A 27321-nucleotide genomic window follows, 5' to 3' on the forward strand; every position below is an offset into this window, starting at 1 on the left:
TTTTGAATGATTATTAGGGACTGTGGGCATTGGTATGTTGTGTTGTGATGTTATGATGTTTTATAACAGTGTTTGTCAGGCAATGTTGTGTCTTAAGACAGCATGATAATAACTTGTCAGCGCACTTAAATTACAGTTACAATTCACAACTATTACGCTACAGAAAATGCAGCGCTGATTCCCCATAACCTGTTGAAACAACAACATTAGGGCCATCAGCTGGCTTATAAAGGTTGCTATACCACAGGCATTTCATTTCAGACATGGGTAGTTCAAGAAGGACCTAATAAAATGTCTAGAGATCTTAAGCATCCTTGCTACAGACACTTCCTGAGATGTAGAAGATGTGGCTGCTTGCCCTGCTGGCAAGTGTTAAAAACAAAAAAAAAGTACATGCTCTTGTCCGCTAGATGTCACTATTTTGCCCCTATCGTTCAGCAGCTAACTCCACCAGTGACAGCTGCGTCAAGGTAGCCAGACTTAGACCAGAAGTGAATATATTTTGCCTTCAAAATAAAAGCATCGCTATTACTCAATAAACGTTGCACGCCATGATTGTCAATAAGAGTTTTATTTTGAAAGTTTTGACCGGAAGACATATATTTTATACGCGCGGGCTTGACACTCGTATCTGTGAGTGGGATCAGCTTGTCGTGTTTTGGTCCAGTCGACCGAGTGCCGAAAATGACAGCGAGGAAGTCTGGCTCACGACTGGAGACTGAGATAGAGCGTTGCCGCTCAGAGGCGCAATGGGACAAGATACCGGAGTTAGTACGACAGCTCTCGGCCAAACTAATATCAAACGGTAAGACAATTACGCCCGGTTTTCCCTGCTGTTCGTTCATTCAATGCTACGAGGCCTTCTCCCCGGTCTGAATCCTCGGTGCTTCCTGACCGCGGCAAGCCAAGGTTGAGAGATTCCCATCCCAATGTTCTCCCCAAAGCCATTTAGCTAGCAGAGGTCAATAAAGAGAATTGACCTATTTCACAATGGTTGTAGACTCTTTTGGGTTGTTTACTTTGTATGCAGTGAGATACTCTGATTGCTGAGACATTATGGACTCACTTCCTAGCAGTTAGTTCCTGTTATTATCTGACAGTTCCCAAGAGCCATGTCGCCCCTAGCCCTTCTGTTCATGTAGAGAGAACGGCACACCAAACTCCATTCAAAAATCTGTCAATAAAATGTTGCCTTGCTTATCGGTAAACGTACACATTTCTTAGAACATGCCGTCAGTATTCAATTCGGCATACATCAAGCACACCAAGCAGCACTTTTTTCAACAAAATGTCATATTTTAGATTTGGTTCGCCTGATTCCCATTTCCACTAAAATTCACCATAGAGGGCGATGGCGATTGTGAATCAATTTTAAAAGTTGAGATTATACTGAAATAAAGCGCTCCTTGGTGAATCATAAACGATAAACGAGGCATGTTTAAAGTTGATTTCTGAGTGGAGTTTGGCGTGACATTCTCCCCATAGGAGAATGGGGGCTACGGCTAGGTAGTGGTAGCTTGCCTATTTTAGCTGTGGCAACGCTACATGCTAGCTGTCAAACAAGTCATCGTGATGCTGAATACTAAAATAATAATGATAATAAAGTAATAATGAATAGTCATTTCCAAGGCGGAATTTTAACTTAGCAACTAGCCTATTAGCACTACTGCCAATGGTGAAAGTCCTAATGTTGATCTGAATCTGGTCTGTACATGTGAAGTTGTCATCATCATCATGTTGCCTTCACCTTGGTAGGGGTTTTACTTTTTGACGTGTACTGTGAATGTGATACCGTTTTTGATATGAAATGGAGCTGCATGACATGCAAGACACATTTGAGAGCAGTCTGCATTTAAGCAGCACCTCATCCCACCTTGCCATGCCATTCAAATTCACTTATTCTCATACATTTTTTGCATACATAGATTAATTGTGGCCATCCCCATCATAAACAGATATTCCATTTTCTAAATTTTTCTAGGCACCCAAGGAAAAACTGCTGATGGTGTTGTATGCACTTTCACATTACCATAAAGACCTGTATGGTGATTATAATTTCTATCCAAATCCTATTGTTTTCCTACTAAGATACCCATGTGGCAGTGTAATGCAGTTATTTATTGTCAGGGTCAGGACCCCAATGGCAGTTGCTGAAAGATTATTCTGAGATACAAAAGGTAAAACATTGATAGCTGTAGCCTGCCAAACGTCTCCATACATGTAACTTATAGTAGAGTGAAGAAAATACTGTTGTCTTCTAGCTTCATAGTCAAATTGTTCCAAAGGATCCCTTGAGAGAAGGTTTAAAAACTCCTGCCCTTGCTTACCAAATATAACAAACAGCATCAGATGCCTGTGGACTTGCAGTGGAATGATTTCTAACAGTTGTGACATTATGTCCAAGTTCATCTTGTCTTGGTGAGAAAGGCTTGTTCGTATCTGTGGTCAGTACAGTCCAATGTTTCCTCTGTATTCTATCAGCAGTGGTGTGCCACCACAGCCAGAAAATACCACCACTGCAGAAAAAATGTGATTATTATTAATTATAAGAACATAATTTAGCTAAAAGTCCTTCTAAAATCCAAACAAGTGTAGTCCAAATGTTTAGAATAAATGGATTTTTATTTTTTATTTTTTATACTTTGTTTTTATTTAGAAAAGCAACACAATAACAGTGGTTACCAGGGCTGTTACAATCATGGTATACAGATTAAATTATTAAACATTAAGGTTATAAAATGAGTCATACATAGCTCATGAGTACACATACAAGATCCACTTTCCCCAATATTCTACAAATTTGGCATTACATAGTCTTAGCACTTGACTTAACGCTTATGTGATATAGCTTTCTTACTAGCTGCTAAAAAAATCTTAAGAAGGTATGTGTTTTGAACCAGAAGATGATCTGGAACATTGCCCAGATAATTGTAGGAAAATAACAATCAATTTCAGCTCCGATGTTATTTCTTCCTGCCAATACGGCTGGACAACGGGGCAAATCTGTCTGCTGTTTTCCACATTTCCTCCTGCAAAGACCTTGCTTCAGAATACCTGTCTGCAGCTGTTTTAATTTAGGGGTAATAACATATTGCATCAGGTTCCTCCAACAAAACTCCCTCCAGTACCCTGAATTGGTGGAAGTGGTCTGCACAATACACATATTTAACCAGTCTTCCTCAGAAACCTCTAAGCCTGATTCCTTCTCCCATTTTTTAGAATCAGTGTTTTTGTTATGATAAAAGTATCCAAAGAAAAAAGCTTTTTTTTTTCACTCCAAACACCACTCAAACTGTAACTGGGACTAAAGCAAGGGTGATTATGGAACCAAAACCAAAATGACCTGCTATTGTAAATTCTGGATGAATTAAATATTGCAGTCCACCTCTGAAAGTTTCCGTTATGAAACAGTATGATTGTACTCATTTGGCCCATGTGAGTGCACATGGGCCCTACAGGTCAGTCACCAGGATCAGTTTAAAGAGTTTAGTAACAGGATTACTGGTCAGTTCACCATTCGAATCCCTACACACACACACACATGCACACACAAGATTTAGGGGCTTGGTGGTATGGCTATAACTAATCCTGGCTGGTATGTTTGTATGCATAGCATTGTCTTTCCCATACATAGTAGGGATGGGACGATATGCTTTTATCACGATACGATTCGATACGCGATATGGGGTTCACGATTCAATACAACCATGATACAATGTAATAAATAAAAGTTCAGTGACAACAAAGTCTGACTGTGGAGAATTATGTTTATTTCTGAGCCACAAATCTTTCTAGCGATTGCATCGGCTTACTAGAATGTAAACAACAATTTAAAAATGTCATTACATAGTACAAATAATATAATTTAGATGGAGAGCTTGTGAAATTGTGATGGTCAAGCGTCTCATTTGTGATTACTACAGCAGAATAAAATGGAGCTGATATCGGGATTCATTTTTCTGCCGCACGATACGTATTGTCACATTTTTGTATTGTGATGTATTGAAATTCGATATATTGTCCCATCCCTAATACATAGATTTATTTGCTGCAGCCCTGTTAGACAGGCTCACCACCAGCAGATTCCTCAAAACAAACAGTCACATATCACTTGGCTTTTGTTACTCATACAAAGTCCTTTCTGATACTTGATTTTGTATTCTATCTTTTCCAGGCAGCCGCTGCTACAGATAAGCCTATCAGAGTAGTAGAAAGAGGAGAGTTGAGGCCCACTGGGCTTAGGGCCATTATTGCTCTTAACGTGCTATCATTTGTAGCCGCTCAATATGGAGAAGGCGTTGCTTTTTATACCCTTGAAGTGGATTCTGTCTGTTATCCCTCGACCTGCCACTGTTTTCATCTTGTTTGTATGCAACAATGTGGCTGCCAATCAGGCACTCTTGTAACTGACTGACCCAATATCTGATTGCATTAATAGTGTTTATGTCCTTTGTACCTTGTATTTATGTGGACATAAATAAATATTCTAAATGTGTGTGTGTGTGTGTGTGTGTGTGTGTGTGTGTGTCTAGATGACCTAGGGGAGCTGCTGTTGGGGGAGTGTAAGCTCCAGACGTATCTGAAGGAGAATCCCATCAAACAGGGAGCCAGTCCCAGGGGACCACGGCCTAAACTGGTGGAGGTCAGGAAACACCTCACCGCTGCCCTGGACAGGGGAAACCTAAAGGTAACCATGGATGGATGCTAGTTACTTAGTTAGTTAGTTTCTTACCTACTTGGTTACTTAGTTAATTACTGATGTTCTTCCTTACTTAGTTACTTACCAACTTTGTATGGAACATCTAAAACCACCTTTTGGAGCTGATCATGCCAAAAATGTATGCTTTGTGGCGCCCCGGTGGCTCACCGAGTAGAGCACGTACCATATAAGGCTCAGTCCTTCCCGCAGTGCCCCTTTTTCGAATCCGGCCCGCGGTCATTTGCTGCATGTCCTCCCCTCTCTCTCTCCCATACCTTCCTGTCTCTCTCTCACACTATCTCTGTCAATAAAGCATAAAAAATGCCTAAAAATAAATCTTAAAAAAAAATAAAAATGTATGCTTTACGCGAGCTTTTCTAATTCAATACATCATTCTTGCACACTTGGAGGGAAACCCAGCGCAAGAGTTTTCTTTGGAGACTTTGTAGCTATGTGAGCGAGCAGCGTCTTCTCCGTTATAATGACATGTAACAACGTGAGGTGAAATGATTCTCTGGTCCTCCTCTCTGTCCCCCAGGCCGACTACCTCCAGGAGGCCAGTCTGCTGATGGCTAAACTCTGCTATGTGGAGGGAGAGTACAGAGACGCCTTAGGTACCACACACTGCTTTTGTTTGGTTATATTCTCATTTTAATAGCTTCCATTTATACTGTCAATAACAGTAATATTTTAGTGTGAACACTTCAAAGCACCAATGCTTTGTGGTCTGTTTTTAAAATTTGGTTATGTTTTTCATTGTTGTATTTTATTTTTCTGAAAAGTATTGTGAATGGTAATCCCTATATGTTTAAAAGCTAATGTATTGATGGATTTATTGATTGATGATGTGTACTTGATATATTAACAGGTCACTACAGCAGGGTGAATCTGGACGACTTGCAGCTGGTGGGAGCCCCTGTCTATAGGCTGTCAATGATAGCAGAGGCATACGCTACTAAAGGTATACACACACACACACACACACACACACATACATGCACACACACACATCTGCCTATAAGATGTCAATCACAGCAGAGGCATATGCTACTAAAAGTATATTCAGGGCTCCAGATGGTGAATAATTTTAAATTTGTGGAGCCCTAAACTTCTCTAATGTACATGCAAATGGACCCTTGGTTAAAATTTTAAGCTGGAGCCTGCACACATACACACATTCACACACACACACCTATAGATACACCCAGTCGTCCGCTCACCTCACCTGACAATAAATCTGCCTGCATCTCTGCAGTACTGTTTCTCTCCACCTTGTGGCAGTATAGGGCCACTGTTGATCAGCAACAGTGGGGATGACCTGTCATAAGCATACACAGATGAAAGATTTATTTATGTCCACATAAATACAAGCATACAAAGGACATAAACACTATTAATGCAGTCAGATATTGAGTCAGTCAGTTACATAAGTGCCTAATTGACAGCCACATTGTTGCATACACACAGGATGAAAACAGTGGCAGGTCGAAGGACAGCAGACAGGATCCACTTCATGGGTATAAAAAGCAACGCCTCCTCCATATTGAGCGGCTACCAATGATAGCAGATACTGAACAACACCTCGCTAACTGCTTGGCCCTTCTCTTAGGGAGACCAGCCATCAGAAGGCCCCTCACAACTAGCTTGTGCACATGACCCAGGCTGCCAAATATGAAAACTAAAAGTTTACACTTGTAGCCTAGCTGTGAAATGGTCTGCTCCAGCTGTTGATATTTCAGCAACTTGGTTAGAAAGGCTTCCTCTAGGCTGTAGTCAAAAGTACATCCAACCTCTAGAACGAACCCCTCTCTAAGATCTTCATTGACAACAACAACATCTGGGGTGTTAGCTGTAATATTAGAGAACACTTCTGAATCCTCACTACACAGACTGAACATGCTCGACTTCACAGTAGAATGCTTAAAAAGCATTATAGAAGACCTGAAAATAGATGTGATATCTTTTGATATCAAATCCACTATTCTGTCGTGCCTACATATGTAAAGCCCCCTGTATACATGGCAACCATTTAAGATGTGAGACATGGTTTCAGCTATCTGTTCGTGACCATGGTGTTTACAGTACAAACACACACACACACACAGAGCATGCATCTCTGTTTGCCCCTTAACAGTGTATATTTAATTACTATTTTCCTATTCTGCTGTAGTTCAATTCTCCTATAATTTGTTTATGTAACAGAATACGATTTGCTTGGCCTGTGACCATGGCCTCTCCTTTTATTATTGATAAGTTATGAATACATTGATTCTAAATTATTGAATATGTTTTGAATGAACCTAGTGGGCCAGATGACTAGCCGGCTAGAAAACCGGCTACTGATTTTCACAGCAATGAGAGAGAGGTGATAAGAGAAGATGAAACTTAATCATCCCAGTGGGGAAACTGGATATCAACCATCGTAGCTAATCTTGATGTCTGTTTCTCCTCCTGCCCATTCCCCCCTGTCTGCCTCCTCTCTCTCTCTCTCTCTCTCTCTCTCTCTCTCTCCCCTCCACCCCCAGGACTGTGTCTAGAGAAGGTCCCGGCCGCCTCGCCGTCTCTGTCCAACAAGAATGCAGGCTCTCCGTCGTTGTCCAATAGGAGCGCAGGAGAGCGGGACCAGGAAATCATCACCTGCTATGAGAAGTCTGGAGACATCGCTCTGCTCTACCTGCAGGAAGTCGAGAAGGTGTGTGTGCATGTGTATATGTATGTGTGTGTGTGTGTGTGTGTGTGTGTTTGTGTGAGGTATCGCAATTATTTTTAGCCTTCTTCTTCAATTAATGATGGACCAGATCCAGATTGATGTCCACAGCTGCTCTCTACTGCACCCTTCAATAACTAACTCAGTGGTGTTCAAACACTTTTACCAGGGAGCCATTCCCAAAACTGATTTTACCAGTTATTTGTGGGTTAATCTAGAAAAATCTAGCTAGTTTGGGTCTGCTAGCCCATTTGTCACCAAACAGGGGCCCCCAGCAAAATGATAATTTGTTTTATTTCACTATTTCTTCATTCTCTACAAGTCAGAATTCACTAGAAAGATTGTATGACATATTGTATGACTATTCTGAGTAGAGGTTTCATGTTCCTTACTGTTATCTCCTCACATTCAATAGACAGACATTTTATCAAATTGAGGTCTTTGGTCTGAACTGTCTCTACTTGGGGGTCCTTGACATGAAAAGTTTGGGAATCCTTGTACTAACCTAAACATCCTACAGTGATTTATTTACCCTGCCTATTGCAGGGACGTGGGAAGCATGTGGCAACATACAAAACAGTATTTTTGGATTGGAATTTCTTTCGAATAATTTGGAGACCCTTTTTAGGCTCGAAGAAACCGTGAAGTAAAAGACTGCTTTCCCATCTTAAGAAAATAATCTGTTGTCTCTGGTAAAAAATATATAGAGAGTGAATTATTAAATGTTTTTGCTAACCTTTTTCCCCTTTCTTCATAACCACGTCTTTTCCTCTCTCCACTCCGTGTTTATCTGTGTGTTTCCGCAGGCGTTGTCAGCAGGGATTCAGAACCGCAGTCCGAAGCCCGGCCCGGCGGCCCAGGACCAGGAACTGGGCTACTTCCTGGAGACGGGCCTGCAGAGAGCCCATGTCATCCACTTCAAAAACGGGTGAGCGAGACGGAGACAGAGAGAGAGGGTGATGAATGGATGCTGGGCGAGAGAAGAGAGAGTTGGATGTAGGGAGGGGTCAGAAAGGGGAAGAGGAGTGGGAGAGACTGGAGAGATGCATGAAGTCCATGTCAGAGGTGGTCGGTTGAATCTTCAGTTTTTTGTGGCTTTTTCCCAGTACTAGTCTTTCAATTTAAAACATTGTTTTTGCTATGAATCCATTCTAGTGGTTGGGAGTGAAAGGAGGAGGCAGAGAATAAGGGAGGTTAAAGGATGGAATAGACAGCGGTTGTGGGGGAACCTGTGCTTTCGAAGCAACATATTTATGTTCTTCATACATCTGCTCTTTCATAACATATTCTTCTTCTGCACAAACTTGGTCATCTCCCTACTTATTCATATTTTCAAGATATAAACTCAACTCCAACAGATATAAACTTTTCTGCTATTATTTTTCTTTTCAATACTCTAGATGCTTTTTAAGATATTTTTATTGCTTATTTTCACATGCAGACTGTATGAATGGTGGATTATATAGACCTAGAATCTTGTGAGTAGATCCATAGGTCATTTAGAAAACATACTTTGCCTGTTTGATGACCTTTAACACTGTCACTCTTCCTTTTGCAACTAACCCTGCTCCCCAAGGTTCTGCATGTGGGAGGACAGAGAGTACGTACCAGAGTGGACCTAGACTAGCGCTGTGGTAGTAGATAGTAGGCGTGGTAGAGTAGTGCTGGCTAAGACCTAAAAAGCCACAATACCTCTTTAGGCGCTTGGTTTAGTTCTGTAGCGCTGCCTGAGACAATTAAAGCCAAGAAATCTCCCTGCAGACCGGGTGCGTCAGAGTAGTTAAACATTGTAAACAGAAATACAGCAGTCACAGACATAACAGAGCAGTCTTGTAGAGACTGGTGAGGCCAAATACCTTCTTACAGACGAGGTGTAGCTGATTAGCCCCGCATGACCCGCTGTAATCCTAAATATGTCCCTTGGCCAGGAGGGATAATCCTGGGGCTGACCAGCCAGTGATGACAAAGCAATGTTAGAGACAGTATCCATATAAGTCAATATTATAATATTGAAAGTGGGGCCGCAGCAGAGAAGAGCGTCTCATCCCATTAATTGACACGCCCTAGATTCACCTATGTTGTCCAAATGAAATGGTGCTGCTATGGTCACTAGAGGGAAATCAGGAAGTAATGAATTAAAACTTAAGAGCCAAGTACAAACTCCTCCTACACACACAGTGAGTGAGCACAGCATGCAGAGAAAGCTGGACTCACCAACGATGGCGGAATCTCTTCACTTCCTCTTCCCCCACCAGTCACTAAGAAGAACACATTTAGTTTACTGACATCAGCTTTACATCATTTCTGGTTACTGACGTCCTCAAAAAAAGTTACGTCTTGCTGCCATTTTGCACCATCAACATGCAAAATTGCCTAGTGCAGCTTTAAATATCTATATTCACATATTTAGTCAATAGTATAAACATTTCAGCTACTAAAACATCACATTCCTGCGACATCTGAATGATAATGTTTGGGATGTAGTTTACTTTGCCAATTACCAGTTTTAGTTTTGATCCCTCATTCTTTTAAAGTAATACACAGACTTTTTTGGAAAATAAGCTCTTTGATCATCTTATGTGACAACAGAAAGATGGTAGCACATTGGTAGCGGCTTCACCTCTGTCTCCAGGATTTGCTTGGGTTGGTACGGTGCTGGCATAGTTTAGCACACTGTGTGCGTTTAGTGGGTGGAACAACCTAGCTGAGCATCATCTCAAAAGCATTAGGATCATGTAGCACACCACATTCTGGACACAGAGGTGAAACCGCGATCAATCTTCTTTTCACACTCTTAAGTTGAACAAAGAGCTTTTTTTTTTTTACCAGAGTGGGTGTTTTGCTTTAAGCAGCATATAGATCAAGGCTTAGGTATATAAAGCATCTGTTCCCCCATGTAAGGCAGAAATCCTTACATGGACAACTAGACATTCTGTAAGAGTGAGTCATGTCTGTTAGTTAGATACAGCGTTCCCACTAGCCGTGAAATTTCTGGAATATCATGGAGTTTAGAGAGGTGTATTCCATGCAGGGAAAGTCAGAATTTGATATATTCTCTGGTGAAGTCAGGGAATATCAGGGAATTTTACAAATGGGTCACTTTACAGGAATATACCGTAATGTATTTTCCAACTTGTTTCACACATTTATTGCATTAGATGGTGGTTTTCAGCCCAACTGTAGTGGAAACAAGATTGTTCACCCCTTTAGAAAAACAACATGAACAAACCAAGGAGGAATTGAATTTTTAGGTCATGGAAGCGCTCCGACTTAGTTATGAAACGTCATGGAATTTTACATCAGGGCCACAGTGGGAAGACTGCATATTAGTTAATCTGTTAATTTTATTGAGTAGGAGTGTGAGAAAGCTGACAAGGTTTTGGTGCGTTGAAACAACACTTCAGCTGAGCATATGACATCTACTGTTGACATCTACTGTTGACACACAGCCAGAAACTAAGGACAGCTTGGTGTGTGTGTGTGTGTGTGTGTGTGTGTCTCTGTATGTACTGGAGATGTGTGCATATATACATAAACACACATGCATACAGACACACACATGCACTCACTCACACATCCAGCAGCTTAGTTGTTTGTGTGTGTGTGTGTGTGTGTGTGTGTGTGTATGCATACGCGTGTTCACTGCAGGACTAGATCTATCCTTGATGAGACATCTTGTGTTCACACATTCTCACACACACACACACACACACTCCAGTCTCTGACAGTGTCCTCTCCTTGCTGTTTCCTGCCTGCGGTTGCCATAGTAACCTGACACGAGGTGTGGGCCGATTCCGGGAGATTCTCCGGGCCGTCGAGACCAGAACCACCCAGAACCTACGCATGGTGAGGGACGGGTGGGGGTGGGCGGCTGTCTGCATATGCAGGGTGGGGGAGTAACAGATTACATGGAACGGGAGTACAGTAACTGCAACAAAGCTGTAATCATTTACATTACAGAGACTCATATGTTTTAAAATTTTGGATGGTAACAAAAGAATCCAGAGTACATTCTGTATACTGGTATAAATAGTTTATAAGGATTGGACAATATATCAAAATTCAATATATTACAATACAAAAATATGACAATACATATCGTGGGGCAGAAAAATGAATGGTGTTATTAGCTCCATTTTATTCTGCTGTAGTAATCACAAATCAGATGTCTTGCCCATCATAATTTCACAAGCTCTCCATCCAAATTATACTATTTACACTTTGTAATGACATTTTTAAATTGGTGTTTACATTCTAGCAAGACAATGCCATTGATAGAAAGATTAGTGGCTGAGAAATAAACATAATTCTGCACAGTCATGCTTTGTTGTCCAATTACATCGTATCGTGGTTGTATTGAATCGTGAATCCCAGAATAGTCTGTATATATCGGAGGCAAAGTAAGCCGCAAGTAACTGAAAGGAATTAAAACATTATGTGAACAGAATGCTATGTTGGAGTCAAAGTAACTGTGCCAACTGTGTGTGTGTCTGTGTCTATGTGTGTGTGTGTGTGTGTAGACCATAGCCAGGCAGCTAGCAGAGATCTTGCTCAGAGGGATGTGTGAACAGAGTTACTGGTCTCCTCTGGAAGACCCGCCCACCGTGTCCCCATTGGACGATCCCACACGGCAAGGACACACCCTCAGCAAGAACTACAACCTAAGCCGACGCCCACGAGTCTACTCCGGAGAGAAGTATGTGTTGACGTGTGTGTGTTGGTGCCAAACTGGGAATACACAGGGAAATGGCTAACATGGCTCCAAAGAAGCTACAAATTGAACTATCAGTTGCCAATGTACTTTTTTTTTACCTGTGTTTCTCTCTTTCCTCTTTTCTCTTTCCTCGCACTTTCACCTCTCTCCTTCTTTCTCTTTTCTCTTCTCTCCCATCCTTCTCCATCTCCATCTTTTTGTCTCTCTCGATTTCTCTCTCTCTCTCTCTCTCTCTCTCTGTCAGTCTGTTTTGTCCTCAGGAGAATACAGAGGAAGCTTTGCTGTTGCTCCTCATCAGTGAGTCCATGGTAAGACACACAGTGAAAACCATTTTAAAGCAGTGGTTCTTAAACTGGGGTCTGGAGACCTTCAGGGGTCCTTGAGGGCGTTCCAGGGGGTCCCCAGTAAAATGAGGAATAGTTTAATTTCGCTATAATTTGATTCACTAGAAATTATCCCAGTTAGAGGATGTATAAGAATGACTATTGTATTCCTAGGTTTCACTGTCTCCACTATTATCTCCTCACCCATACAGTGTAGACAGTTACAATTAAGTACTAAATCAACAACAAATGTCTTCCCATACGGGTCCCTGGGACAAAATCTTATCAAAAAGGGAATTAATGGCCTAATGTGGGTCTATTTTGGGGTCTGTGACATGAAATTGTTTGTTTGTGAACTGCGAATCAAGAGCAAAGCCAAAGAAACATTTGAAACGAAACAGACTGTCACTAAATAGGTTCAAATAAAGTGTTAGCAGCTATCAACGTTACGTTATATTAACCCTGTGAGCTGCTTTTTATCAGCATACTGGACTTTTGTTGATATGGAAATATTCATTACTTTAATAAGACAGTCCTGCACATAGTACCTTTTAATAAAGTCAAAGTTTTTTCTGTGTCTTTATCTTTGTCTGTGTGTTCCAGGCTAACCGTGACGCTGTGCTGAGCAGGATCCCTGAACACAACAACGATCGCATCATCAGCCTGCAGTCGGCCTCTGTGGTGTACGACCTACTGACCATAGCTCTGGGCAGGAGAGGCCAGTACGAGATGCTGTCTGAGGTCATTAGTGAACACAACTCAGACCCACACACACACACACACAGTCTGCCTCTGGTGTATGACCGTCAGATATTGATTCTGACTATGTATTTACATATTTATTTGTCAATCTGGCTCTCTGCAGATCCTGAAAAAGTATTAAAATCTTTTGAATTTGTTTATTTAAATTCAAGGCCTCAAAAGTCCTTGAATACTGTTAAATGCAGCCTTTAAATCTTCACTTTTAGAGGTCTTAGAAATGTTTCTTGGTGCACTGTTTTTCCAGTGGAAAATCAGCCCAGTCACACACACCTATATTCTGATAGGACTACAATTTTTCATATTCATTTTCACAGTCATTTCAGTGGCAAAATTGGTCTAATATTTCAATCTAACTGGGACTAAAAAGGTCTTAAAACTCTTAAATGCAACGTGATGACACTATTTTCCATTGTCTGCAGTGTTTGGAGAGAGCCATGAAGTTTGCCTTTGAGGAGTTCCACTTGTGGTACCAGCTCGCCCTGTCGCTGATGGCGGCTGGGAAATCGGCTCGGGCCGTCAAGGTTCTCAAGGAGTGTATCCGCCTGAAGCCCGACGACCCCACCATCCCACTGCTGGCTGTCAAACTGTGCATCGGACCCCTGCACTGGGTAAGCACCACCAAACAAATGCTAAGCCCAAAATACAGGGAACTATCCCTAGAACAAGGACAAAGGTCTTTGGTGAGGCTGGTAGACAACTTTCATCTTCTTTGATAACGCAATAACTTTGTTTCCTAATATCTTTTTCTACCCACAACCCCCATCCCTCCCTTCACCTTTCTCTGCCTCTCCCTCCTCTCCCCTCCTCTCTCTTTTTACCTCTCTCTCCCCATCGACCCAGTTGGATGAGGGGGAGTGTTTTGCGAAGATGGTGGTGGACATGGGGGAGAAAGCAGCAGAGTTCAGAGCCAAAGGTTACCTGGCTATAGGCCTGGTCTTCAGCCTCAAGGCTACCGATGGTAAGTCTGTGTGTGTGTGTGTGTGTGTGTGTGTGTGTGTGCGTACACGTGTGTTTGCGTGTGTGTGTGTGTGTGTTCTTGTGCATCCAACTTTCCATCACAAGCACAGAAGACTGGAAGATAATCCTTGAAAGTAAGGACATTGTGTTGTTCCTTACTTTAGCAAATGAATACATTAATAGAATGTTTTTTCTTGTGTATATAAATATGGTCTCTTAAATGACTGTTGTGCCTCTTTCACTGTATCATTGTACCTCATCATATACCTGATTGCTCTCTCTTTTTTCTCTGTCTTTCTCTGTTTCTCATCCCTTCTTCAGCATCATTGCGAGGCACACAGGAGGAGTACCAGAGGAAAGCTTTGGGAGCCTTCCAGAGGTTGGTGCCGAGCCATCCTGCTCTCTCTTCTCCCTTTTTACACCCACACGTCCCTCTAAATTATTTTTCACAACACAAACAGCTTTTTCAGGCTACTGTGTAGGCTGCGCAAACAAAATGAGGACTGACTTTTAGGTTACAACTGCTCTACCAGTCTATTGTATTTTGGCCTGGATCGCTTGAACCACCCTGTGTTGCTTTTCTCATTCATTTTGATCTGTACATTTTTCTGTGTATTCTCTGCATATGAGAACATTTCTTAGGACATGCCTGTATTTCTGTACATATGTTCCCTCCATCCACAAATATGTTATGAGAATGATGGTGGTACTGAGAACAGACAATAATAATAACTCCACTGATGTTATTTTGCACACCCTCATAAGGCTTTAGTCCATACATCTTCTCATACTTTTCATTCATACACTCTACTTAACACGTTCTGGTGTTGTAATTGTCAGTTGTGTTATGTTGAAATACCCTCTCGTTTGCTCTATTCTTATACATGTTCTATTTGTCTTTGCCGTCTTTGCTGCCCATTACTATTTTGCTGCTGCAATGACCCAATTTCCCCACAGGGATCGTTAAAGTTTAATCTAATCTTATTTCATCTTTTATTCAGCGCGTCTGATCGTATAAAAATCTCTCTCTTTCTCTCTGCAGAGCTCAGAGTCTGTCTCCCACTGACCATCTAGCAGCGTTCTACCTCGCTCTGCAGCTGGCTGTGTCCAGACAGGTAACGTGTATATATAGTATTACCAGGGTTAAAACACTATGAATGCATCACATGAACTCTTTCTGTAGGGTTCCCGCTGGTCATGGAATTCCTGGAAAATCATGGAGTTTTGATTGGATTAGATGGCGACTTTCAGCTCGGTTGTAGTGGAAGCCAGACTGTTCACTCCTTAAGAAAAACAACATTAACAAACCAGGAAGGAAGCCCTTTTTTTGGACATGGATATTGAAAGTCATGGATATCAGGGCCACAGTGGGAACCCTGATCTCCACTTTTCTCTTGCCTTGGAAAGAATAATGTTGTGCGTGGCAATGAAAGTGGTTTGACTTTGCTCCGTGTGTGTGTGTGTGTGTGTGTGTGTGTGTAGATCCCCGAGGCGCTGGGCTACGTGCGTCAGGCGTTGCAGCTTCAAGGAGACGATGTCCATTCCCTCCATCTGTTGGCGCTGCTGCTGTCTGCTCAGAAACACTACCATGACGCTCTCAATATTATAGAGATGGCCCTGTCCGAGTATCCTGAGAACTTCAAGTAAGAGAGACACACACACACACACACACAGAAACACTACCACACCGCTCTCAGTATTATAGAGATTGCCTTGTTGGAGTCAGAGAACCAGGATTGACCTTCAACATACCTTCTGTGTGTGTGTGTGTGTGTGTGTCAGTCTGCTATATACCAAGGTGAAGTTGGAGACGCTGTGTAGAGGACCAGAGGAGGCTCTACTCACCTGTAAACACATGCTGCAGATCTGGAAGAGCTTTTACAACCTTACCAACCCCAGGTACACACACACACACACGCACGCACACACACACAACACGTGCACAGATCGATATAGGTTTGGTTCCTTTACTGATGAGTTCATAAGGTTCTGTTGGCCTTAATGAACCGTAAACTGGAAATTTTACTGGAAATAATCACTTTCTTCTCTTGCCTTTTTAGATAACATGATTGCTTAGCAAGTCAAGCAGGGCGAGACTCAGGCATGTTTCTGTGTGTGTGTGTGTGTGTGTGTTACAGTGACTCGGGACGTGGCAGCAGTCTGTTGGACAGAGCCGTAGCAGACAGACGACAACTCAACGCCATGACGCTGCCTGACTTCAGCGACCCTGAGACCGGTAGGCTCACACACACACACACACATAAACTTTTCCTCTGTGACCCTAAAGCCCTATTCAAAGTGGATTAGTTTCACTTGGGAAGGTCCTTAAATTGTAATTATTACCAACAGCATCCATAATTTTAATCTGTCCTGAATCTGCCACGTACGTAATTTTCACTTTTAATTCCAGAAAGTTAAAAAAAAAAAAACAGAGGTCATCTATTAATGGCAGCCTAGTTCAAACTAATTATGTCCATAGCGTAAACATCCGTTACATTTTTGGTGGCTGACATAAATAAGTGTAAGTGTAGATCATGACTTTTCTCATCCAGGCTAAGAGGAATAATTTGAGGGAAGATCCTTTATCCCGTATGAATGGAATTAAACACATGGCATATAAAAATTACATTACAGGACCTTCTCCAGTAAAACCAATCCAATTCAAATAGTGCTCAAGACTTCAGTAAGCACATCAGTAAACACACACATGCACTCTCTCACCCAATAGCGATCCCACTGTCTTCTTTGCATGAGGGAAGCTACTGTCATTGCAGTTTTCTATCATAGAGGGTGATTTTTGCGGGGCAACGAGAGGGAGAGGTTTTTTTATTTTTTTTAAATTTTATTTTCATCCAACCCCTCTTGATAACTACAGATTTTTTTTTTTTTTTCTATATTGTTATGGCAAAATGATTTTGTTTGAGTCTCTATGGTCATTTTGTTCAACGTTATTCAGTGATTTAGATGAATGGTTCTCTGCCTGGTTCTCAGTCCTGAGATGCGCTACTTGCAGGTCAAGTCAAACTCCACGCCTAAATCTGGAAATTTGATGTTGTCTTGTTTATCAGCAAACATACCCACCTCACCGAACATGACTTAAGATATTTTTCTGATTTGTTAGGCTTTACCAGTAAATTCGGCATACATCTGATCCATCAAGCAGCTCTTATATCAATAACATTTCAACTTTTATGACTGGTTCACCTTTTATTCTTGAATTTTCTTGAATTATGTGCTGCCTGGTGGAATTTACCAGTGGACCCATTATCCAGTAGTTATTACATTATCAGTTGCCATTGCAATTGTCACAGAAATGATAAACCTTCCACTATGAAGGCATTTTAGAAACATTGTGTCCAGGTTGAGAACCAGTCACTTTCTTTACTCTGTCATTAATTTCACTCCTTTCTGTTTTATTTCCTTTTTCTTGTTTTAGTCTCAGGTTCCTCCTCCTCTCACTCTGGTTCTGAACCGGTCTCCCCCAACTCCCCCGCCAGCTCCTCCACCTTCTCCTCCTCCACCTTCTCCTCCTTCTCCTCCCCCCTCTCCTCCCCTTCCTCCCCTGTCTTCCCCCTCCTCCCCCCTCCTCTCCCTCCCCCTAAACCGCCCTCCGTCTTCCCCCCTCCTCCTCCTCCTCCTCCTCTTCCTCCCTCTTCTGTCCCTCCTCCCTCCAAGACCAGGAGTCAGTCGTTTTGCGACCACGTCACTCTCCGCCAGCTGTCCACCAATTGTAATCTGCCTCCACATCCAGCCGGCCTGTAGCATGGTGTGGAGAGTGACTTAAAGGATTACCCTGAGTTTTTGGGAAATTGGCTCGTTGGTCAACTTACCCGTTAAGTGATGAACACATAGATACCAAAATCATCCATGTGTCCCCGGTAGATCATTGGCTCCAGTGCTCCATGCTAACACTTGGATGATTTTGGTGTCTATGTTCTCATTACTTAACAAAAAAGTTAACCAACAGGCCAATCTTCCAAAAACCTGGTGCATTTCCTTAATGACCAGTCACAGAGCTTGTTTTGTGTGTTTGACCTCACTAGGATGGAGGACGAGGTGAATCTTGAAGCTGATTGGTTGTGTAGACCTCACTAGCATGGCCAACGAGTCTAGGAAGACTAAACCGACTAACCCTTAAGGAGTATAGTATGTGCTGACACCTACAGTGGATCATAGAGCCCTTTTAATGCATGCATGTTTATGTGTAAAATGGATGCATGAGTGTGAGATCAGACTGCAGTTGTGCCTGAAGGGAATCCTACAGCTGCTTGGGGTTTTGTGACTTGCTCAAAGGCACTTTGGTACCCGGGATCCCCCGCTCGCACAGTGACACACACTCACAGTTGAGACAATAGAGAAGTAGAAATGAATAATTTAATTTGCTCCGAATGCACAGAAAAATGATATTCACTGGTCGCTGCGTCTCTCTCTCCTCAAATCTCTCCCTCCACTTTTCCCCCCACTTTTTTTCTTTCCTTTTGTCACCTTTTTTTTTTGCATGAGGCTTTTTCATACCAGCCAACACTCGTGTTATTGCCAGGTTTCTCTCTTATTTTGCGTTTCCTTATTGCCATTTCTCCCATTAATGTCCAGTATTCATGCTTGTACTGGTGAATAATAAGAGTTAGTTGTTTTAGTAAATCATCTAGCTGCAAGAAAATCACAGTTCATTCCATCTCATTTTGCTCTCAGTTGGATACATTTTGTAAAGATCCAGTACATCATTTTTCTCAGCCGCCCAGAGCAAAAAATTTGTTGCAACTATAACGTTACCTAACAACCTTCCTGGACACGTTCCTGAAAGGCTGCAGAGTCAGATCATTTAACACTGTGAGCATGTGTCCATCAAAGGGACATTAGTAAAGATCACAGTATTTGGGTGTTATTTAGATAATGGTTATCGTGTCTCCTAGCATTTCGAAAATGAGCGAAGAGTCTTTATGCGTGTTTGTATGCGTGGTGAGAGCATAAACAAAGCTGTGTGAGATGTGAATGATTCCGGTTTTTCCAGTTTATAGCTCACTATGTTGAAATGCAAAATAAATGCTGTTTACTCCTCATCGTGGTTAATTTCAAGATTAAATTTGAATATTATATATAAAATATATAAAATTGAATCTAGGTCTGCAAAAGCTCTATATTGGATCTTTAGTTTTGTTGAGTTAGACAGTTGGCTGGTCACTTTGTAAGATGCAAGCTATGCGTCTTATAAACTATAAAGCAGAGAATACGATGAGCTGCTTTCACGTCCCTAAGTGAATAATGATGTTCATCGATGACATTGCCAGTGATATAATTCAGTCCTATAATCCAAATATGAACAAATTCAGTCGAAGTCACTCACAGCTCCCATCTGTGACTGTGTTGTGGATGCCATTTTGCATCCCTCCTGGAAGGCATTCAGCTTAATAGATTTTGGGGCGTGAAAAGGCTCAAGTGGAAGCAACTCCTTTGTTTTACTGTGGCCTGATAGGCTACAGTGAAGAATAAAAAAAACCTTATTGTGCTTTACGATCTCCCTTATTTTCAGGAGCCAAGCATTCCTTTTCTGCCACAATGATTTAGATGTTTTCTCTTAACTCTCTCCTCTTTCTCTCTCTCTTTCTCTCTTCCTCTCTTTTATTCATTAACAATCATGTCTTTCTGTTTTTTCCCATCCCTCCGTTTTTCAAGGCCTCCTTCAGGACGCTAACACTCTTGGTTTATCCTCCATGTTTTCTGTTTGTAAGTAGCCGTCTAACCTCCATCCCTCCTTCCTTCCATCTATCGTTTTTTTCCATCTATAGTCCCCTGGTTGATCCTGCCCTTCCTCTTTAGGCTCAGATATATGTAGTATATGTGTATGAAAACAATATGTACATATATCCTCTGCTTTAACTTGATGTCATAGCTGCCGTCTGCAGCCACTTTTCAGGAGCAATTTTGCGTCCCTTCTTGGTAGCATACAGTTTAAAGGAATACATCAACTTAGAGGCACTCCTCACCAAAAAACAAAGTTTATATATATATAGGTTACACATTATCTCATTAAAGAGGCATGAAATTATTCTGGAAGTGTCCTCTGGGGGACACTGAAGCCCTCTTGTGTTAATTAAAGCTCAACAAATGATGCCACAGTGCAGGATACTGTTGGAAAATGATTGTTCCCAAGTAATTAAAAGTGCGAAGTGTAGCTTTTTAACATCAAAAAAATCATTTCCACATTAATTTTGAGACAGTAGTATAATTACTGTGAACAGTGCAGACCATCGTCAGTCTACTCTGCATTTTACATTGTGTGCCACTGGGTTGGATTTTGTGCGAAATCCGCTGGATTGCTTTACAGCACAAAGGGAGATTGCTTTACGGCACAAAACAGGAAGAGGGTGCTGTTCCTCCAGTGCAAACACAAGTGAAGCTTTCACTCAGAGTTTCTTGCAGATGGTGGAAGGAGTGAAAGGCCGATGGAAAAATCACTTCTAACATGTTTATCCTCTTCAGTAAAGAAAAGAAAAACGTTGACCAGACAAGAAACATCCTCTTTGCAACAGGAAGCAGCAGGGTTTATGGGAAATGTAGTCTTAATTTTGAGAAACACTAGCACTACTAATCGTCTCAACCATTGACTCATTTGTTAACAGTAATTATTCCAAGGTATCACAATTAATTTGACAATGATCTATTGATGTTTAAAAATGCTACACGTAGCACTTTCAAATTGTTTCATATAGTTTAGAAGAATGCAATGTAGGAAATGAAAACAGAACCAAATATCTAATGAGTCATCATGAAAATCTTTACAGGGGCATTTATTACACCTAAGGTGAGGGAGAAATAGTATAGAGGTGAATTATCAATGAGATGCCCCGTTGATCAAATGACTGTTTTGTGGTGAGTAGATTTATATCAGTTTTAGAGATTGAATTGCTTCATTGCTGTCCTTGTTAACACTTAAGCACACTGCACATACTGGATGTACATCCTAGCTTTCATCATCTGATAAGTCAGTGTATTCCTTTAACTTAGTGAGCAACTTCAGTGCATGCGCTGCTGTTGCAAAATGTAAACATTTTAGAGACGAGTCACCACTGGAGGCGTACTCAGCCATCTGTCAGCAAACTTGTAAATGTCACTTGGTGAAAACTTGTTCTCCAATCACAACAAAGAATCTCTTCTCTGGCAGGGTGTTTTTGAGGGTTTATAGTCATATGCAGGTGATGGATTGACTTCTGTTGCATATTGGGAGCACAATATGGCACGAGTGAAATCAATCCATATGAAAATATACAGTTTGTCCAGCTGGTTGACAGACTTGCTTACTGACTTACTGACTGACTGAATCACAGACCGACTGATTAGCTGTGCTGACACACTCTTTTCTCTCTCACTGTCAGTCCCATGCATCTTACTATCTGTATGAGGAGATAACTAGTTCTTTTTGTGTGTGTGTGTGTGTGTGTGTGTGTGTGTGTGTGTGTGTGTAAAGCAGATTGCAGTAGGGGAAAGGGAAATGGAAGGCGGGGGGGGAGTTGGAGCAAGATAAAGGGAGAGACTGATGGAAGGCCTCAAATGAACAGTGAATAGTCTTAGACTAGTCAGTAAGCTGGCAGACAGGGAGGAGAGCTCCACTCTATAGGAAATGCTATCAAATGAAACCTTAACAAATGTCATTTTTCAACACATCTGAAGGAGTTTAGTTTAGGGAACAACACATGTTCCCTAAACTGCTATTTCAACATAACTTTTTTGAATGTGCTGTACTAGGCTGGGCTGCTGCATGCTGGCTCCTAATACACAACTCCTTACAAAGTGCCCTTCAACCACACTAGCCAACTTTTAATTGTGTGTGAGAGAGAGAGACATTGTCCTTTTGTTCATTTTCCTAAATCCACTTAACAGCAGCCTCTCTCTCTCTCTCTCTCTCTCTCTCTCTCTCTCTCTCCCTCTCTCTCTCTCTCTCTCTCTCTCTCTCATATCTCCTCTGTTCATCTTTATCTCACTTATCTCTCACACATGGAGAGTGTATTGATAGGGGAGAGAGTATTTGGGGGGTTTAGACTAAGCCATGGGAGACCAGAATAATAAGAGAAGTCTTTGAGGAAAGGACAGAAAAACTTTTTTTTTTAATTATTAATAGACCTAATAGACCTTTTTCAGCTACCTGCAACTCTCATTTTGTTTAGATTTAGTTATAAAGTGCAAGTTACCCCATCTGTTTAAGAAATGTGTTTCTCAGGGTGTCACATACGTACAAGATTTCAAGATGGCCGCTCCAATAAGCCAGGAAATGTGCTTCATCAAACTTTTCTGTTAACCGCTGTAGGCCTAGCAGTGTAAGATAAGATGAGATGAAACGTTAATGATCACTGTGGAGAAATTGCAGCAAACAGTAATAGAATGAAATATGAATGAAAAATATGTATTATACAACAATATACCAAAAATGTGAAGTATATGTAATGGAAAATAAGTGGAAAAATGAAACAAAAATGTCAAGATTTATGCAATATGTAACACTGTAGAAGGATATGAGAGCATAAAGAAAACAGTATGTCAGTTTACAGCATATACAACATGGAGTCTGTTGCTAATGAGTGGAGTGCAGTGTTTATGATGCAGGAATGGATTTGTTTGAGTGTGGTAAATCCACGGCCATACTGTTGTGTGTTGCTACGTGTGGATTGGCGCTGTCTGTTTATAGGCTGTAGTTCAGGAATCGACAACCGTGTGCGGCGGAGGCCCGAGAGTCCGCAGGTTTTCATTCCAGTCCACACTACAGCAGCTCATTTACCGATGCGTGAAAACCTGCAGACTCTCGGCCCTCTCCTGCTGTAGCAAACACCGCCGTCAGAGACTGTGTATAACTGTTTAACACTCTCTCTCTCCAGGCTCGGTCCATGCTACATCTATAGCAGCCAGCCGCGTGGAGCAGGCGCTGTCCGAAGTGGCCTCCTCCCTGCAGAGCAGCGCCCCCAAACACGGACCGCTGCACCCCTGGATGACGCTGGCTCAGATCTGGCTGCACGCAGGTACACACACGCACGCACACACACGAATGAATGAATGAATGAGTCGTCTTTAATTAAAAATCAGATGTCTGCCAGTCAGTGCCACCCGCCGCCGACCGCAGCTACGTGAAAACCAACATCCTGCTGAAGTCGCACCCCCGTTTTTTTTTTTCTTATCTCTGCGTCACATCCACACACACTTACTCAGTCTCACTCTCTTTCTCTCACACACACACACACATATAGAGGTTGCTTGCGCCCCTGTTTATCTCTGTGGCTGCTTCCTGTGAGAACTGGTCATTTCCTGCCCGGCGACACAGCTAATATAATCATCCAATCACAGAGAGACAGGCAGGCAGACGGGTCAAAGTCTTTTCGCTGTCTCATTCTCTGTTTGTGTCATTCTCTCTTCATCACAAGAATACACAGCATGCATGACACTGACCGTTATATTGAAAATGAGTTTCTTCTTGAAGCCATTTGAAGGTGAAACCCTTGAAAAATTAAGTTAAGCTTTCCCTCCTTTGTCTCTGTCTCTGTGCCTTTCTCTTTTTGCACTCTTTTCATTATGTTATTCTCTCCGTTAATAGGATCTGTTCTGTTGAGTGTCTGCAGGTCCTGGAAAAAGTATTGAGAGTGTCGTAAATCATATTAAATCATAGGTCTTAAAAATATTTTCCAGTAAGAAATCAGCCCAGTCAGGCAGACCTAAACTCTGATGGGACTGCAGTTGTTTTCATCTTCCTCTCTCTCTCTCTCTCTCTCTCTCTCTCTCTCCCTCTCCCTCTCTCTCTCCCTCTCCCTCTCTAGCTGAGGTGTACATCGGCATGTCGAAGCCGGCCGAGGCCACAGCCTGCACCCAGGAGGCGGCCAACCTCTTCCCCACATCCCACAACGTGTTGTACATGAGGGGGCAGATAGCCGAGCTGAGGGGCAACATAGACGAGGCCAAACGCTGGTATGAAGAGGCCCTGTCCATCAGCCCCACGCACGTCAAGACCATGCAGAGACTGGTAAATCACACACACACACACTCACTGCCCTCTCACTGCCCTGCTCTGTCCTTGTGGTTGGTCTCTTGAGAGCTCGACCAATCTTCTCCTATCCTCCTGCAATGTCCATAGCCTCCCAGAGTGTGTGTGTGTGTGTGTGTGTCTTTCTATCCTACAGTAATTACCCATAGTCCTTAGGGACAGTCTTAGACCTGTTGGAAGAGAGTGGATGATGTGTCCCTCACTCTTTCTCTCTTTAACCTTCCTCTGTCTCTCTCAACAAAATACAAAGACACAATTAACCTGTCAACTGTGTCTTCTCTCTCTCTCTCTCTCTCTCTCTCTCTCTCTCTCTCTCTCTCTCTCTCTCTCTCTCTCTCTCTCTCTCTACCTCTCTACTCTCTCCAGGGTCTGATTCTCCACCAGCTGCAGCGCTACAGCCTGTCAGAAAAAGTCCTGAGGGATGCTGTGCAGGTCAACAGGTGTGTGTGTGTGTGTGTGTGTGTGTGTGTGTGTGTGTGTGTGTGTGTTTATAGACTATATCTGCCAGTGTAATGTATCAGATTGTTGTTTTTTGTCGCACTCACTACAACAGATTTCTCTTCTTCTACCCATTCTCCCCTCTCCTCCTCCTCCTCTCCTCTCCTCTCCCCTCCTCCTCTCCTCCTCCTCCTCTCCTCTCCTCTCCTCTCCCCTCCTCCTCTCCTCCTCCTCCTCTCCTCAGTACGGCTCATGATGTATGGAACAGTCTAGGTGAGGTGTTGCAGGCTCAGGGCAACGCTGCCGCCGCCACCGAGTGTTTCCTCACCGCTTTGGAGCTGGAGGCCAGCAGCCCCGTTCTGCCATTCACCATCATACCCAGAGCACTATGAGACGCACACACACACACACACACACACACACACACACACACACACCTACTATTACACGCAAAACACTCTAAAACAGAGAGTGGCACAAATGATGTACCTGCAAACTACACACACCCCGTCACTGTATGGGACACACACATACACACACAGTACACCTGCATGCTACTTATACACACACACACTTACACACTTTTACTGCCACACCCTCAGAAACACACACACACACAAAACACTATACACAATGCAAATAATACATATAAGCACTGCATACACACGGCCCTTTTGCAATGGGACTGTTGCCATACCAACACCGCTGCTCCCCTCCCAGTCCTCCCACAATGCCTTGCTGTGGCCGTGACCTCATGATGACACTGCAGCTGATGAACCAGTGGTCGTCATGGAGATTAACCCTCGGCATGCCTGTCAACGCTACCATTCTGCTCTGTGTGTGTGAGTGTGTTTTTGTTTGGGTTTTTTTTGCCCGTGTATATTTGGATACGTGTGTGTGTGTGTGTGTGCCTGCGTATTGACATGTTACTTGTGTGTATTTGTATGCACTTTACGTGTGTGCCTGTTTCTCTCTGTGCATGTACACCCATGTCTCTGTGTGTGTGTGTGTGTGTGCGCTAACATTTTTCCTGTGCATATTTGTATGCGCTTGTATGTGATTTGTATATACCGTGTGTGTGAGTGTGTGTGTCTACATATACTGTATGTTTGTGGTATGTTATTTTGTCTTGTTGAAAGATGTTTATGAAATTAGAGTTCCTACTCTGTCATTATTACCATTCAAAAGAGTTTACATTTTGTTTACCTGTTATCTAGTCCTGGAAATATTCACACACATCTTTTTCTTAATATTTCTTAATATTTCTCTCTCTCAAACACGCACACACAGAGCGTAATTCTTGCAAATTTGGCAGAGGGAAAATGGGCAAGTAGACGGTTCTCTACATTTTCCTCTAAAAGCCAAACATTTCCGATCATCTCCCTTCATTCCACCTCAAAGTGGCCAATGCACACACACTTTCTCTCATTCTCACTCAAGCACAACACACACACACACATACACACACACTTGTTGCTGTCTATATAGAGAGGACCATAGTTGTAGTTACTGTAAGCGATGGACGGATCTCTGAGAATCCGCCGGAGCACCGACAGACATGATCAACAGATCACTGAGGAATCAAACCATCTGTACAGTCTCAATGCCAAAACACAGGCTGCATTTACACAGGCACAGAAGATCCCATTTCCCAACTGCTAGTGTCTAGGGAATGGCTAATATTGCATTTTTGGGGGGGATTTTGAGTAAATGAAAGCACTTTCATCATGTGAGAGAATTATTTTCTTCTTTTATAGTCTTTGTTTTTTTCTAAATGGAATCTTTACTTCATTTTAAACAGATTTCCTTAATGTAGATCATCTTAGTTTACCCGATTTCCCCCACAGGAATCGTTAAAGTAGGAAAAAGACGCCACAGTCCCGCCCACACTGTTTGATTGACAGGTGATCTCTGGGAAGTGCAGTGCAGAAACACCACAGCAATGTGGCTGAGCAACAAAGATGGAGACTTTTTCACATCTGCTTATATAGTTTTTAAAAAAATCTGATTTTCTGTCGTGTAAATGCAACCACAGTGACTGTTTTGTCATGTGTCCTGTCACATTCATGTTCAACCAGATGAATATAGTTTTTTTTCCCCAACATGACTTGGTTATAAATACAGAGGATTATTATTGTATATTTGATTGTTTCACGTGTATCATTATTGTTATTATTTTAGAAAAAAGTAAATTATAATTCTATTTTCTGGAGAATGACGTTACCGAGATGCTGTCAGAGGAGTGAGAGGACGGGCTGATTCTATTGGTCGATATCGGCTCAGTGGGCGTGTCCTTTGTGCTGTAACCGAGCGACTGAAATTAGGATGATGATGATAATGATGATGAAGATAATAAAAGAGGTTGAAATAAGTGACATGCCTTTGGTTTTATTTGATGTGTTGAAAACTTATACTTATATAATTTATATTAAAGATGGAGTGTGTGTGTGTGTGTGGTGTTTCCCCTGGCTATGACCTTGGGCCCAGTGGGGGTGTGTGTGTCATGGATAGGTGTGTTACTGTGAAGTGTGTGTTGTGTCTGTGTGCCATCATTAGGTATATGTTACAGTTGTCTGTGTGTGTGTGTGTCATCAGAGGATTAGCGCGCCTATCACTACACTGACAGGCTTTGTCCCGGAGTGTCAGGAAGCCGCGGGACACACACACACACACACACACACACAGCCCCCCCACTATGGG

The 27321-nt window shown here is 42.2% G+C and overlaps 1 protein-coding gene across 2 annotated transcripts; it reads left to right on the forward strand.

Annotated features, from left to right (window-relative positions):
• Positions 1-643: 643 nt before the first annotated feature.
• On the forward strand, positions 644-26994 carry ttc7b (tetratricopeptide repeat domain 7B). 2 transcript variants are annotated; one of them, XM_071905781.2, is made up of 21 exons: positions 644-805; positions 4533-4687; positions 5238-5313; positions 5568-5660; positions 7225-7391; positions 8213-8334; positions 11174-11252; positions 11927-12102; positions 12365-12428; positions 13047-13184; positions 13625-13813; positions 14046-14163; positions 14484-14541; positions 15205-15277; positions 15645-15805; positions 15945-16061; positions 16301-16398; positions 23030-23170; positions 23960-24162; positions 24550-24623; positions 24866-26994. In XM_071905781.2, exons 1-21 carry the CDS (start codon positions 685-687, stop codon positions 25011-25013), a joined length of 2571 nt encoding a protein of 856 aa, XP_071761882.1. In that variant the 5' UTR covers positions 644-684; the 3' UTR covers positions 25014-26994. The 2 variants fall into 2 exon arrangements, with proteins under 2 accessions (XP_071761882.1, XP_078145724.1); XM_078289598.1 differs by lacking the exons at positions 644-805; positions 4533-4687; positions 5238-5313; ... (1 more) ...; positions 7225-7391; positions 8213-8334 and adding an exon at positions 8439-8471.
• The last annotated feature ends 327 nt before the right edge of the window (positions 26995-27321 follow it).

Source organism: Centroberyx gerrardi, chromosome 17, assembly GCF_048128805.1.
Source record: "Centroberyx gerrardi isolate f3 chromosome 17, fCenGer3.hap1.cur.20231027, whole genome shotgun sequence".
In the NCBI taxonomy this organism is placed as follows: domain Eukaryota; kingdom Metazoa; phylum Chordata; class Actinopteri; order Beryciformes; family Berycidae; genus Centroberyx; species Centroberyx gerrardi.